General features: G+C 43.5%; 1 protein-coding gene across 1 annotated transcript in view; it reads right to left on the reverse strand.

The window, feature by feature from the left end:
- olf186-M (Ki-ras-induced actin-interacting protein-IP3R-interacting domain olf186-M) overlaps positions 1–15,678 on the reverse strand; it is a 123,494-nt gene extending 107,816 nt beyond the window's left edge. Inside the window, exons 1-4 of the mRNA XM_065449872.1 lie at positions 15,519–15,678; positions 3,371–3,610; positions 1,889–2,350; positions 128–211 (exon numbers count right to left, since the gene is read on the reverse strand). Coding sequence (XP_065305944.1) covers positions 128–211; positions 1,889–2,350; positions 3,371–3,610; positions 15,519–15,678 — 946 coding nt within the window. The remainder of the gene's footprint in view (positions 1–127; positions 212–1,888; positions 2,351–3,370; positions 3,611–15,518) is intronic.
- Positions 15,679–16,536: the final 858 nt, after the last annotated feature.

Here is a 16,536-nt window from a genome sequence, read left to right on the forward strand (position 1 = left end):
AGAGCACCAAGATTCCACTTTACCCAGACAATTCATCATAGTTGCAATCATTATGACAAATGACAACTATGATACTTGTTTATATACAAATGAAAGTAAAGCAGCACCAAACCAGAAACATTCCCACCTGTCGTTATCACTTTCTTCTGACCCGTTCGCTCCACCAAAGACATGTCAACTGTTATGACATTGCAGGCAGCTCTGGGAAGATCTGGAACACAGCTAATGTTCTAATTACTATCATAATAACCTTTACAACTTGGTGTAAAGGATGGTCATGTCTTTATAACAAAACTGAAACAATGGGCCAATAATTCACACATGATGGCATTGCTTTTGCTCAGCAAACATCAGCCCAAATCAAACACCTTGTTTTGCACATCTCAACTGTACTGATCGTTACTACAAAATACCTCCCTTGGCATGGATGCCAGTGCCATTCACCTGTTGGTCAGACATCAGATTTTTTAAGAGTTGAATGTGGCAAACAGAAAAAACTGCGAAACAACACACACAAATTGAACATGTGTGCTGCATTTGTTAAAAATGCTATTTGCTGTCGTAGCTCAGTAGCTACAATGTCCTACTGCTAAGCACTAGGCCACAGTGCCAGGCACCGAAGCAAAAACAGTAACTACTGCTTGTGCAGCAGTAAATGCAAGCGTTGTACTTCTAACACCAAGTGTGGGCTCAGCTGCAAAACTTCTCAACACTAAAATAGTTTGCAAAACGGAGCACTTGGTGATCTATACTCTGTGCACACAGTGCAGTCCACTGTTAAAGAGAACACTCAAACGAGTTTCTCTCATTTTGCTAGTACCCTAGTTGCAAGTCGATGCGGTAGTAATGTCACAGGTGTGTTAAAAAGGAGTCTGAGCTACCAACCACAATTTATTTGCTGCAAATCTAGGCAATTATATTCTTGCAAGAGAGGAAAATCCGGACATGCTCTGCACTTAAGTGTTTATTTTAACAGTGGACCCCTCTGTACATACTGGTCCAATTATTGATTTATGAGGTTTAATGTCTCAAAAAAAAAAAAATGGGGACCGTGAGAGATGATGCCATGGAAAGCTCCAGATTAATTCTCCAGACAGATCTAACATGACCATACTGCAAAGTTTTTACAGCTGCAATGTTGACTTATTCCTTTAAATTACTATTTCAAATTGCCATCTTACAAAGCACCAGTACTGCAACCACCACATAGGGAGACACAGAATAAGATATGTGAAGTTGATGGTAATCAGATACTAAAGTATTTTATGATTACATCAACCTGTGAAAACAATATGTTATGAATTTTCAAAATAAGCTGTCTTACCGTTTCGACAATTCTGCTCTTGCCAGCAAACCAAGACCTCTACTCCACATGTTATACTTCACTAATTTATGAATCTGTAGTTCTGAACATCTAAAGGCTGTCTGGGTCACTGGGATAGAATAGGTGCATATTAATGCAGCGCCCTCTTCCCTCTTGCTTTTAAATAATTGTTCTCTACCTCCAAAGGAATTGGTACCTAAGGAGGAACTTCAGGTGGCAGCTACTGTCACCATGCAAAGCTTTAGTGGGAGCTCTGTGACCAGTGACAGGTGCTGAAGGACCCTTTCAACATCTTGCTCTTTGTGCTAGCACTGATGAAAGGCCTTCTGGGAAATTTACTGTCAATAAAAACCTATATAAATTACAAAGAAAATGGTACTTTGCACAGATAACCAGAAAGCATTGCAAATGTTGTATTATTAGGTCTGAACACCGTCTGGTTATACAACTAGTGTTACTTTGGTTACAAGAACTGCTAGCCAACAGGTATTTGAGGTGGTGTCAAAATCCAGAACTTTTCCAGCTGTAAAAATCACCAGACTCAATGTAGACAGAGACACTGACCCTTGGGCAATTCCAGGATGGGACCCAATTGCTTCATGTCCTGAAGCTTGTGAAGACTGCGCCGCATGTGCTGGCTCTCAGCACCATGCTGGGACCCAGGACGCGGCCTTGACACGTCCCCCATGGGCGAGCCTAATGCCAGCCAACGGTCATGACCCTGCTTGATGGCCAACAGCTTCTCTTCTGAGCTGATATCACTCCGCAGCACTGCTAGAACTTCACGTAGACGTACTACACCGTATGCCTCCGACCTGCTAGGTGCAGCACTGTGTGCATCGAGACATGCAGCTTCCTCACAAGACTGTGATGTCGCAGGACCAGCAGTAGAAGGAGCATCAAGCAATGCAGAGTGCTGCTTATCAGGCTCACTAGTGCATGAAGAGGGATGAGGGTCTGTTATGGGTGCAGTGGGTGCCCTGCATCTCCGCTGTTTAGAAACTCCACTTGTACGCTTTGATTCACCTGCAAAATGACAGGTAGTGGCCAGTGCTCTACAGATACCAGTGACATCCTCTAGGCTAATTTAAACTGGTAGACAATTCATCTCAATTTTCTGCATTGACTCACAAAACATTACAATAAAGTTGACCACACATAAAATAATTTCTAGCTCTTCTCATTATTTTGCAATGCAGAGTTTTTAACACACACGTGTTCTATTTCACTGTTAAAACAGTAAGTGAAAGAAATAGCCTCAGATGTTTTTGAAAACTTATTAACTATGTCTACATTATACTTGTTTTAACCTTCTATTGATGAATGTTGCTTACAGGCAACGTACCAGGAAAAAATTTTCTTGTCGAGTTTCAGTACTGAGCACGAAGTTTCTGGCTAAATGTCCTCGGCCGAAACTCAATGATAGGCAGCAAGCGTCATTTGTTGGTTTAGAGCAGGAAGACTGGACGAGGAAGAAGTTTGGCGCTTGACACACTGTCTTTTGAAAGCTAGGTCAAAATAGACAGGGTGATGCAAGATATCCAGCTGTAAAGGTGTCACATATGTGATGTAAAGTAAATTAAATGTACTCTTAAGGTTCACATATGATGAGGCCTGTCTATACAAATTGAAAACGAAGCCTTGGGTGGCTTGAGGTGAAACCCAATTCCAGTTTCCTGCCTGTGGTTTTCCCCCTATTGCTGAAAACATTTCTACAAAATATTTCTTTTTGTTGATTATGCTTATTTTTTATGTGTTTTGCACATTTAGTTAGAAAATAAACATTTTTTTCTGGGTATTTATATGTCTCGTCCTTAAACGGTTAATTTTCTTCTGGAGGAAGTCTCGTTATTACATCTTTTTCTTTTCAGTTGCAACACAGTTTTGATGATTTCGTAGATATTGAAGCTCAGTGAAACGTTGCTTTTGACTAGCATGCTACAATTAATACTGAGAGCAGCACTCGTGACCATTCACTTATTGTAATGTCTCATACCATGCATGGTATAGCTTTCAGCTCTCTCTCGTCATCTGTTGTCAACTTACCCGACGGCAATGAGCTTGGGCGTGCCGCACTTCCGGCTCGCTTCTTCTGGACAGGTGGTACCTTAAGCAGAGACTCGGAAGAAGGGGCACGACTACAGGAGGCTCGACGAGCTGTACCCGAGCTGGGGGGGCCTTGTTGAAACTTACGAGCAAACTTGGGGCTCAGGCTCTGAATGGCTCGGGAGAGCCACGCCTGTGCCGATCGGCCAACTCCACAGCCCTGCGATGAGCTGCTACTGCCTATAAACAAAGAAAAGAGTTTATGAAAAAACAAAAACAAAAAACATTACAATTTTTCGGCACCCTTCAGCTTTACTGCTGCCAAAGAATCAGCAGCATCATATACTTCATATAAAATATCTAGAAATCAAAATGAATTATAACAGTATCAAAATCAGTGATGGAAAATGACAAAATAAAAAAAAATTCCAAGGCACATTTATGTTTAAAAGATACTGATACCTGGTTCATCTCGGTCACTTCTTCGTTGCTTTAATATATAGCTGTTGACTAAGTAAGCGTGGTATGAAGGATCGATTCCTTGAGTGCATGAAAAATAATCATGCCACATTGTACTTTAAGCACTTCAAAACAAATGTCAGTAGCTACATGGCTTTGAGTGTTATGCCACATCATGAAAAATGGAGGTAGTGATCACATGGTATACAATCCACTGAAGCATATGTTGGTCAACATGATTTGGCGGACCTAGGCTACACACTGCTGGCTAATACTCATGGCACTAAGCTATCTCCTGCACCACTAAATGGTTCCTTTCATATTGCCTCACTTGATGCTTTCTGGCAATCAACATGGGTAAAAAAGAAAACAGAAAAAAAGGGGCCACTCTATGCACACACGGAAGCCACTGCAGGGAACTGTCTAGTGTAGGCTGCATCACCATCAACAGCAGCACCCTATTTCATGTCCTCTGGAGGACACCTGCAAATTTTCTAATCTCATCAGACCACTTAATTCTCTGCCATCCTTGACTGCACTTCCCGTTCCTTGGCATCCTTTTTTGTTACGCTAATAGATGACCGGTTTTCTGCTCTATGCTCAACTACACCTTTTCCTCTTAATCTCAACTAGAATATCAGCTAGTCCCATTTGCTCACTCGCTCACACTACCAACTTCTATGTCTCAAGAGTACAGCTGTCATTTTCCATTCCATCGCTTGTCACACACTCTTAAGTTTCTTCTTATCTGCCTAGCTTCAGACTCCTAGGTTAACATTGATGGAAAGTGCTGATTGTATAACTTTCTTTTCAATGATAACAGCAAGCTACCCCTCACGACTTATTCATCCTGGCTTATTCCATGTGGAATGGAAAAAATCCGAAGTGACGCAGATGGAAGGGACTAACCTGGTGGCACAAGAGATAGCTCAACATTATTAGCGCTCATTGGCACAGCGCAGCCTGGCATCACTACACTGGGCTGACTGACATCAATGCTTTGTGGCCCCACGCGATCGCCACCTGCAACTGCCATGAAGTGGCTTTAACCCATGAAGCCACACTAAGCTTAATGTGTGTTCCAAGTTGGCTGCAGTAAAATATCTAATTGTCACACAATACAGCAAATGAGGCTTGGCTTCACTGACAGCCATGTATTATATGCAAAAATGTGGTATGTGAAAATTGCGTGCCAGCACTTATTTAATGCTGAGAAATGAAGCCCAGTGTGTTTCACATTTCAAAGGTGAGGTAACATCAAAGAAACTGGTATTTACAATACTGGTGTTATTAAATAAATGTGACAACATTTGGAAACAGCAACTTTGATTCAACTTCACACTTTAGATAAGAAGTTCACAGCCCACTTTGACCCTCCTGGTCATAGCATTTGGCTAATTTTGTTATTTGTAGGGATTGTTAATGCGACTAGATTACAAGGATAGTCATTAAAGCATGCTTATACTTTTCCTCTAACAACCTTCAAGTACATTTTGGCAAATACACTATGCCCAAAAGTTTCCATACTGTTCAACAACTGAACACTTTTGCTCCTCTCCAATGAATTCTATCAAACACAAAAAAGCTGTCAAAGGTCGAATCAAGCATTAAAGCTTCATCCTTGCTACATAATCAGTTTACAGTTTACCAACTAAAGGCTGAACACAATAACACATATTTTTTTTTATATGTATCCCACTCTGATGTAATGTACAGAGTTTTCATAAGCACTTCAACTAATTGGCCGTATACTATACTGCTGAGTTTTTCCACTAGGGCTGTAGTGAACGCAACTCTTCAGTGTTGTTATGCCCCCCGGGAACTGATACTAAATAGCTCACAGTAGACCATGTCAGATTTTGCCAAGATTTTGCCATTAATCTAGCTTGCAAACTTTAGTACTCATACCTAGCATGTCTGCACAATTACATTCCAAAGCAAATAGAACATCGGTGCTGTGAATAAACTAAATTTTGTCACAGCAGTAGCACACTGAACTGAGGTAGTAGCAACTACTGCAGACGGCCTTCGTTAATTGCAGGATGCATAGAGTGAAGGTGAAAAAATTATTAGAGATGCAGTGCAAAAAAACAAAATGCAGAAGACAAGTGGTGGAACAGAAAAAGGCCTTTTGGAGCAGCTTTTGTAACAAGAAAAAAGTGCATTTGTAGCAGACATATTGGTTTTTGTAGCACATACTTTTGGACTTATAAACTAAAAAAATGTAGTATAAGAGCTGGTAGAATATCGAAACAGATTTATTTATACATATGCCCTGATAAGTTCTCAAGAGCAGCACATAAATGGGTAATAACTGTTGATGCCTTTATCAAGTTAGTGTAATCTTTATTTTTTTTTTTTTCTAAGTGCCTCTCGGTTTTCAAAAGCCTCGAAGCTTCTTCTGTCCCTGCTGTCACAACCACTATCAATGTCACAAAAAAAATCGCCTTCATTTACTCTGCAAGGTGCAGTTCCCCGTTACTCAGCATATTCTTGGTTCATATTCTTGATTCAGCTTATTCTTTTGCGGTCTCTCTTCTTCTGCTAAAACATTACGTACTGCTTTCCTTGTCCGTGACTGCCCCAAAGTTTCCTTTTTCAGTCATTTAAATTGCCACTTGTGCAAACGTTTCACTCCTTTGATCAAGTCCTGGGTCAGAGGAATTTCTTTTGAACTCATCCAAACACTTCTGAATATGACCTTATAGAATTGAGTCCACTGATGCTGGCTATCGAAAGGTTCAATCAGTATCGCATTATGTGTCCATGTTCAATAAGACCTTTCCTACATCTGCATTTCTGTGTGACAGGTTCAGAAAAGCTTTTATAAATATGCACAACAGAGGGTACTTCCCAGTCCCATCAGCCATTCTCAGCTGGAAGATCAGCCAGAAGTCATCCAGAAGTTCCGCAGGGGCAGCGTTTACACTTTCTGCTATGACGAGGCTGAACTCATTCATCAAAGAAGTCACTATATGAGGTGGAATGACTATAGGTATTTGTTTAGCCAAGTTCTTCAAGCCCCTACCGAACTTTCCTCTTTCAAAAAACATGAGCGGAAACACCCAAGGTCCTTGAGCACAGTGTTATTAAGTGTAAGTCAACAAGGCAGGCACTGAGAAGCAGACACAAAAACTTGTTGCATCAAGCTGGAACTTTTTTGCTCAAACAAACGAACAAAGCAACAGCATGCTTTGTTTTTTTGACCCAGACCCAGCTAGCATAATGAATGCCAATTTGTAACCGGATATCGTGATGCTCTACCACACATCATTAAAATTTCGAACTGGTGAGTTAGTGTGTATTCATCGTTAGGAAAAGCATTAATGGACAAAGACAGCAGAACACAGGACGACCACTTACTATCAAATGAAAAGTCTTTATTAGAAACTGACACATATATCAAAACCCCACTGCGTGCGCATGCCAAATGACAGTTATTCCCGCATTCGTGCTAGCACTGGAAGGAAGAGACCTTCAGCAGACAAATTGTAAGATTTACAGCTGTCAGGTTCCCTGTTGCTGTCGTGAGAAGAATATGCGAAAGAATCCTCCAAAAGACTAAGCATACATCTAGGGATGCCAGACCAACACAAGAGAAATGAAAGTAACCTGTCTTCTGTATGCGCATTGTTTTTCGCACATACTGAAAAAGACTGCAAATAAATACAAAGTCAATGTCGTGTTTAGTGCACACAACAAGTTAGAAACAGTGTGTGGAGCTGTACAACGAAAAAAGTATAAAGACAGTACACATGGTTCATGCACAGTTAACCATGTCACATGGCTTATAACCTGCTAGAAAGCTGTTGTGTATGACATTTTTATGACATGTGGCACACGATCGTTTTCTATGGAGCAAGGGACGAACGCTCATCGAAATCCACAGGGAAATGCAGCCCACTCATGGGAAAAGGTGTCTCGCTTTGAGAAGTGTGAATAGGTGCTGTTGTAAGTCCGCAAAAGGCCATGAAGACTTGAATGACAATGAGCATTCAGGGAGGCCGCATGTGTCGCTGAGTGACAACAGGGGCATATCAAATTTAGTGCTGCAACAGGACTGCGCCGGTGTAGGGACTATGCAAAGAAAAATAGTGTAAGGTACGTAGGATAGTATATATATTTATAATTACTTATATGTACCTTATTTTAGCTAATCAAAAAATAGGGGCATATACTTTGATTCACCCTCGTTTATAGGATAGGTCGGTCAATGAGTCAACGAGCACCTAAGGCAACACAGAAATTCTGTGAAAGGAACACCAACTTCCAATTTGTTTTGGCATTGTCAAGAGTGCGGCTTCCCCCCAATGTTGGATGAAACCAGGATCCTATATCAACATGTGAATCAACTACCACGGGAAATTGTTGAGGCGTTCTACACAGAAGACAACAAGAACACGTGTGGAAGCCAAGCTTCTGTGACTGTGCACTTTGCAGTGAGGTAGATTTCCTAAGGCCTGTCATGTGCAGTGGCAGGTAACTTTTGGCCTCGAGCTCTCACCTTCGCCCATGTGCTCCGTCATTTGGCATGTACACACAGCAAGGTTTTTATAGATATGTCAGTTTTTAATAAAAACTTTTCAGTTGGTAGTAAGCTCTCGTCCTGTGTTCTGTCATCCTTGCAATTTTCTTAATGAATTCATCATACACACACCAATGTGGAGTGCAAGTTGCAGTTTAATTTTCACAATCACGACCACCAGACCTATGCATATATATATAACTCTCCGGGACTCCTTCTGGTGCATACATGGTGAAAGTTTTGCCAAAATCAGGCTTTTGTAGCAACACAAAGCAGATTCTGCACTTGGTAGCAGTTTTGGCGCAATGTATCAGCAGTTCTACCACTGCCAGAGCAGACACATACAGCACTAATTTGTGACAAATATTATAGGAAACAGCGTGCAGCATATATACACTCATAATCACTGGCATGTCAAGACCATGCTGCACTACACCATGCAAAGTGTCAGCCGTCAGGGTATGTGCCAAATACATGCATGCCAATAAAACATTTCCAACTTGGCACGCGACTCCCACAGAACATGTCTAAGAAAGCTTAAATTATTTATCAGGGTCATAAAGGGGATACTTCCAGAGAAACTGCCTAACTGTGTGGTGTTTTCAGCTTCAGCTTGGCAAGTGTCTGCCTCTGATCTGTCTGGTTTTGACGTGTCAGTGGTTACAAGTGTATATGTGCCATGTGCCTTTTCCAATAAAATTTAATGCAAGTCCCTAATGTGCATGTCTGCTTTTGACTGTCTCAGGTACCTCCACTGTATGTCTAATCATGGATCACCAACAAGCCCAACTTTCAACTCATGTGGAAACGTTGCCATGTTTTCACCAATCCTGGGTTGATCTGCTTAAAAAAAAATTAAATTATGGGGTTTTACGTGCCAAAACCACTTTCTGATTATGAGGCACGCCGTAGTGGAGGACTCCGGAAATTTCGACCACCTGGGGTTCTTTAACGTGCACCTAAATCTAAGCACACGGGTGTTTTCGCATTTCGCCCCCATCGAAATGCGGCCGCCGTGGCCGGGATTCGATCCCGCAACCTCATGCTCAGCAGCCCAACACCATAGCCACTGAGCAACCACGGCGGGTGTTGATCTGCTTCTAATGATCGTTGTGCCTCATGCTACACAAGTGTTGTATCAATATTCAGTTTCTCTTCAATCAAACACAACAAAACATCACTACATTATTTTAAAAAGCCAACATCATGCTTTCAAAGACCACCAGGCAATGCAACAAATGTTGATATATTACAGCACAGACCAAAGCCAGAATGACAGTTAATATCAAGTGCAGCAAATCAGCAAGAGTATATAATAAGAAAAGCAAGTATTACAGCAGCAAAAAGAAACAAGCTGCAGGTGACCGTCGTACCACTAAATCAATATAGGTGCTTTTCAGCCTGCAATTTCACTGGGGGCAAAAACATGCTGTCCAGGTTACATGCAACCGTACCATGACTTTAAATATCTGTGATCTGCGTGCAGTATACTAAAATCTGTCATGCAACAGAGCATTAGAAATGACACATGATACCTCTCTCCTCAGAGGGGGCAGCCATTGCAACTGTGACTACATCCTTCAAGTCAGCTTTGCATCAGGAGAAAAAGAAACAGCAAATGGACAAAAGCCACACACACAGACAGAGCACAATTCTTTGAAATATCGTTTGTGATAACATGAAACTCGCGGAGGCCTTTATATTGCAAAGAATATAAGTGATTTTTAAACGGCGTCAAAACACGACATTTGCGGTCATTCAAGAGAAACTAAGTTTGCTGCAAGTACTACCTTCCTGAGCTGTACAGCTGTACCGCGTCAATTTGACGCCGGGGCCACGACAGTGCTCTTGTTCTTTTCTAGGGCAACGTAAACTCAAAACGGAACATATATTTCGCAACGGCGTCACGCTACGAGACACTTGCTAAGCGATAAAATACTTGAAGTGATAAAACAGAGTACTGCGACCACACGTTCTGCACGTCGTAAACACTACTGGAATCTCGTAAACACGCAACCTGTATGAACCCTTTAGCGCGTTTTACCGCTGGAAAACAGAAATGTAACAAGCCGCTGAAAAATCACCCGAGGCATTTGGTGAGGCAGCTGTTTTCTTATATACAGCATCACGCTTACCAACGCCAAGGGTGAGCTACTCCAGCAGAGGAATATGTTTATGCAAGTTCGTGAACGAGGTGCAAGTGCGATGGAACCACTAGTTAATACGGAGAGGTCAATTTGACAGTTTTAAAAGGCGACATTTGTAAACAAACTAGCTGTCCACGTATGAACACACTCGGGTCTTCAGTGTTGCTTTGACTCTTGAAGCAAGCAATTATGACACTCTTCGAAAGCAATGCAACATCAGCAAGTTGGGCTGTAAGCTCACAGGTCTGTATATACGCGACGGCGGAACTTTAATACAAGAGTGAGGACCACGAAAACGCAAAACTCACTTGGTAACAGCTCTTGTCAGAGAATTGCGTCTTGGTATTTGCACATAAGCGACGAATCATAATGCTCAGCTTCACTTTAAAGTATGTATCTGTATATATATCAAAAACCATAGGCACTGTTCCAAAGTAGCAAACTCTGCCTGCCTACCGCATGGACATCACGGACACCGCCAACCACCGCAACTTCCGACAAAATTCCCCGTCGAGTTGCCAGACCAAACGCGAAGCCACCGGCCGCATCGGTCGTGCCGCGCGCTGCCGGCAAAACGCGCAGTCGCTCAAGCCAATGTACGGCTCAACATTTGCTCAAGCCACTCTAGCCAAGCTCACGCACTTGAACTCTATGACATAGCGCGCTCCGTCTGAAAACTATGGATGAAATAAATAATAAAACTCATGCAGATTCAACGCACATGTTGGAATCCATGCGAAGCTTGGTTGATTGGTTAATTGAATTTAATCGAACGGAGATGCCTACAATTTGGTGATGACAGAGGTGTGCACTTAAAAGGACGACACGTATCAAGCAACATCTAGGGATTCTGTGTCTTTTGTGTCACAGTCAGATCGTTTACATGAACCCGGCAGAAGCGGGTCGAGTCGTCACCACAGAGTTCTCAGTGGTGGCAGTCGAGTCGGCATGTCGAGTTCATGTAAATGCTAGCCGGCCGGGCTGAACGAGCGTAGAGTTGGGCAGAGTCAGCCCCACTGCATGGGTTAGGTGCACCCAGCCCGACCCGTTTGCAGCGTGTATGTAAACGCGGACGCGTCGGGCCCGCCAGCGCTGACTTGCGCGGGACCGTTGCGACGCATCGCGATTTATGCGCCGGCAGGCCGGCAGCGGGAATACATAAAATGGCGGGAATAGGGCTATTTTACCTGCACTTCGTGCAAGTACAGTGCAGGTTCGTGTAGACGCGCCTGTAGTGCTATGTAGTGTAGTGCATGGCAGCTGCAGAGGCTGCCATGCACTTGCCATGCCATGCGTCGTGTACTGCACTTGGCTAGCTCGGCTGTAGCCACTCAGAGCAGACAGTACGTCTGCATGAGCAGACGAAAACAAATTAAACATGATATTATACACTCTACACTCTAAGAACAGTTTACACCCTTTGGCTTGCCCCTTCTGCCACACAAAAATAATCGTCATCTGCCTTGATGCGTTTCCTTTCTTTATCGCTGCGAGCCCGGAACTTTCCAGTAACGAACGGCACGCGCGTTATCAGCATAGAACAGTTTACACCCTTTGGAGTGCCCCTTCTGATAACGCGCGTGCCGTTCGTCACTGGAAAGTTCCGGGCTCGCTGCGATAAAGAAAGGAAACGCATCAAGGCAGATGACGATTATTTTTGTGTGGCAGAAGGGGCAAGCCAAAGGGTGTAAACTGTTCTTAGAGTGTAGAACAGTTTACACCCTTTGGTGTGCCCCTTCTGCCACACAACGATAAACGTCATCTGCCTTGATGCGTTTCCTTTCTTTAACGCTGCGAGCCCAGTACTTTCCAGTAACGAACGGCATGCGCCGTATCAGTGTGACGCAGCATTCTCGACAGGAAAGTAGCGAGCGCCGAGTTTTCAGGAAAGGAAACGCAAGCAAGGCAGATGACGATTACTGTTGTGGGACAAATTTACACACCAAAGGGTGCAACAGTTTTAAGAGTGTAGAAAAATTTAGACCCTTTGGGGCGTATCTTGTCCCACAGCAATAATCGCCATCCGCGCTGCCGCGTTTCCTTTCCTTAACGCTGCGAGCCCGGTACTTTCCAGTCACGAACAGCATGCGCCTTATCAGTGTGACGCAGCATTCTCGACAGGAAAGTAGCGAGCGCCGAGTTTTCAGGAAAGGTAACGCAAGCAAGGCAGATGACGATTATTGTTGTGGGACAAATATACACCTCAAAGGGTGCAACCGTTTTAAGAGAGTGTAGAAAAATTTACACCCTTTGGGGCTTATCTTGTCCCACAACCATAATCGTCATCTGTCTTGCCCGCGTTTCCTTTCTTTAACGCTGTGAGCCCGGTACTTTCCAGTCACGAACAGCATGCGCCTTATCAGTGTGACGCAGCATTTTCGACAGGAAAGTAGCGAGCGCCGAGTTTTCAAGAAAGGAAACGCAAGCAAGGCAGATGACGATTATCGTTGTGGGAAAAATACACACTTCAAAGGGTGCAAGCGTTTTAAGAGTGTACAAAAGTTAAATGAGTACGGCATTAGGGGAACTGCTCTGAAAGGAACACTAAAGGCAAATAGTAAGTTAAGCTAAAGTGATAGATTAGTACTCAAGAATCTCTAAGGCGTCAATATTATCGCGAACAGAGCCTTAATAACCGAGAAATTAACGGTAAATGCAGGACATGGTTAGAGACTTCCCCGGGACATTCAAGTACTTGCCCGATGACGAAAGCCCTCCTCAGTTAAATTCTATAGCACTAGTAGTCAACTACTCGTTGTAAAAGAACATCCTTGTATTGTATTATAACATGAAATAAAATGCTACTTGTCCAGTTCTATATCATTTTTAGAAAGCATATCTCATTGAAGTTACCCCTGACAACGACGCGGCCGGTCGAAAGGTTTCGTTTTCGCTCGACTATGCGCCGTCCACGCTTTCGCGTTTCAGTAGTTTCGTTATGGCGTAGTGCTGCGTTAGTTTTGCTGGCTCGCAAAACTAGCACAAACTGCAAGTAGCAGAGAATTCAATTTCCATGTGACGTCGCGAGTTGCCCGAACGGTCTACGCCACTTGACCAGAAAGCTGCATGCAGCGGCGAACCCACCGCTCATGGATGGATGGATAGATGTTATGAACGTGCCTTTTGGAACGGGGCAGTGGGTTGCGCCACCAAGCTCTTGCTATTATAACTGCCTAAGATCCTACCTAGGTTAAAAAAGAAAACACATACACTATGAACTACCCCACCCAAATTTCGAAAAAGGTATTCGGACCCTTCAGATGCAATTTTCTCGTAAACTAAGTCTTCTCTTGGCACGAAACAAGCGTTGCGAGGTTTCTGGAATGGTATTTAAACAGTCCACGCCGACTTAGTAAGTTGCCTTTAGTGACCCTTTACCCTTTTAAAAATTATTTAACCAACCGTATACAGTACACAGACATTTGTAATTCCAAATCAGCAATGGGTGAAATCGAATACGATGTTCCGCAGGGGTCCATCCTGGGGTCACTTCCTTTTTTTTTGTTATACATTAATGACATCACAAACGTGCCTCTAACACCTGACATAATAATGTATGCTGATGACACTAACCTATTTTTTTCTGGTGGAAACTTGATTACTCTCGAGCAGGAAAGAAATATTTGACTCAGTAATCTTTCAGACTGGCTTGGAGCAAATAACTTGTAATTAAACACTAAAAAGACAAAATACATTATTTTTCGGCCTCGTAGCAAGGGTTTTGATGACAGCTTTTAGTACTACAATTCCGTGATGAAGTCATTATACGTTCTACGTCCCACAGGTTCCTTGCAGTTACGTTTGAAGAAAATTTAAACTGGTCCAGTCATGTCGGCAGCATTAAAACCAGCATTGCAAGATCCATCGGTGTTATTAATAAATTAAAGCATCTATTACCTTCTAGATTAAAAAAAAGTTATACTATAGCATATATAGCGCATTCGCGCCTCCAATATTGTTTATCTGTCTGGTGTACCACGACGAAAACCAATACCCATACTTTACTAACATTGCAGAAACGCATGATTCGTGTATGAGAATGCGCTGCATAGAAGCCACTTCGCTCCGCTTTTCAAGAATAATTGTATTTTAACAATAGAAAACCATATTAAGAAAAAAACTCTCATTACAATATTTAAAGAGGCAAGACTCAATGAAAGAGCCTTTTTTAGAGAATACTTTCCGAATGAACATAAATGCAACACACGTCACATAACTTAGAACAAGGGCAAGATCCGGACAAATTACGGCACGCAAAAGCAAGCATACACAGTTGCTGATTTTCTGAATCATCACCCTGGCTTACTCACTATGATAAATGAATCACCGTCCATAAGCATTTTGAAAAAAAAGTGAACATGTATTTGTTGTCGCTTCGAGTATGTCTGTTCATTCTTTTGTATACAAATTGCATTCAATATTTCTATTGCATTCAATATTTCCGTTACGTATTTCATGTGCTTTCTATTTCCGCATTTCCTTCTTTAACGCGGCGAGCCCGGTACTTTCCAGTAACGAACGACATGCGCGTTATCAGCATGACATAGCATTCTCGAAAGGAAAGTAGCGGGTGCGGCATTTTCAAGAAAGGAAACGCAAGCAAGGCAGATAACGATTATCGTTGTGTGGCAGAGATACACCCCAAAGTTGTGACTTTGCCTACACTGTAAAAAATGTAAAAAAAGTTTGCACCCTTTGGGGTGTATATCTGCCACACAACGATAATCGTCATCTGCATTGATGCGTTTCCTTTCTTTAACGCTGCGAGCCCGGTACTTCCCAGTAACGAACGGCATGCGCGTTATCAGCATGACAGAGCATTCCCGACAGGAAAGTAGCGGGCGCGGCGTTATCAAGAAAGGAAACGCATCAAGGCAGATGACGATTATCGTTGTGTGGCAGAGATACACTCCAAAGGGTGCAAACTTTTTTTAGATTGTATACAAGAGTGCACTCTTAGACAAAGGTATACACAACTTTATTGGAGGTCTGGCGAAGACGCGAACTCGTCGCAAACCCGGCTGGTCCCACGCCGGGACCCGCAGGTCTAGCCCACTGGCCCGGTCGAGGGCACGCCGGACAGCCTGGATTTGCTTGTCTAGAGCAGGGTTAAGCAGAACCGAGTCCCACTCTTCTTTGCTGAACTTAGAGTATCTCGACCCGCACTCCCAGAGCATGTGTGCCCGCAGGACGGGCAGGCATGGTCACGATATACGTCGGGGTAAACTTCGTGTACAACGGCCAGCCACGGATATGTGCCGGTCTGTAAGAGTCTAAGAGAAACGGCTTGCGCCCTATTCCACTGACAAATGCAGCGCCTGCCACGGCCGGATTCCCCTCACTCGAAGAGAGTCGAGTCCCGCCGTGCGCCTGCCAAATCGCTTCGGTCCTCAGCCGCTAGCATAGGCGTATCTACCGGGGAGGCACTCCCCCCCCCTCCCCCCACACACACTTTTAAAAGTGGAGGAGGCAAAGTATGTCATTCCTCCCCCCCCCCCCACACACACACACACTTTTTAAAGCGGGCACTTTCGGCTGCACACTGGAGCGTGCAACAAAACTGCAGCTGAAGCTAAACGTTCTCAATAGAGTGACCACATAAGTGGTGCATTTCTTTACTACGCATCCCCTGCTTGGACAGCGAGGATTGTCTTTTGTGCCTTCTCAGGACGCCCTGTAGCGGACGACGCGCAGGATTGGGATTGTCAGAGTTGTCGGACGATCCTACCGCTGTCAACCAGATGTAGGAGTCGTCGGACTATCTCGCCGCTGCCACCATTTGAAGGAGTTGAAGGTCGTAGAGAGGAACTCGGTGAACAGGATTTATTACATATTTTACATTTTAAGCAAGATACATTGGCAGTCTAGCGCGACTCCCATACGAAGCCCGCAAAACTAACATACAGCAAGCAGTTTACGAGCGCACATCTCACTACTACATTTCGAGCATGACAACGAGCACTCAGCTACCGACGACGAGCACACCCTAGCAGCCGGCAAACGCTGCTTATAAGCTCTCCGCTCGACGTCATAGT

Source organism: Dermacentor albipictus, chromosome 1 (genome assembly GCF_038994185.2).
Source record: "Dermacentor albipictus isolate Rhodes 1998 colony chromosome 1, USDA_Dalb.pri_finalv2, whole genome shotgun sequence".
NCBI lineage: Eukaryota > Metazoa > Arthropoda > Arachnida > Ixodida > Ixodidae > Dermacentor > Dermacentor albipictus.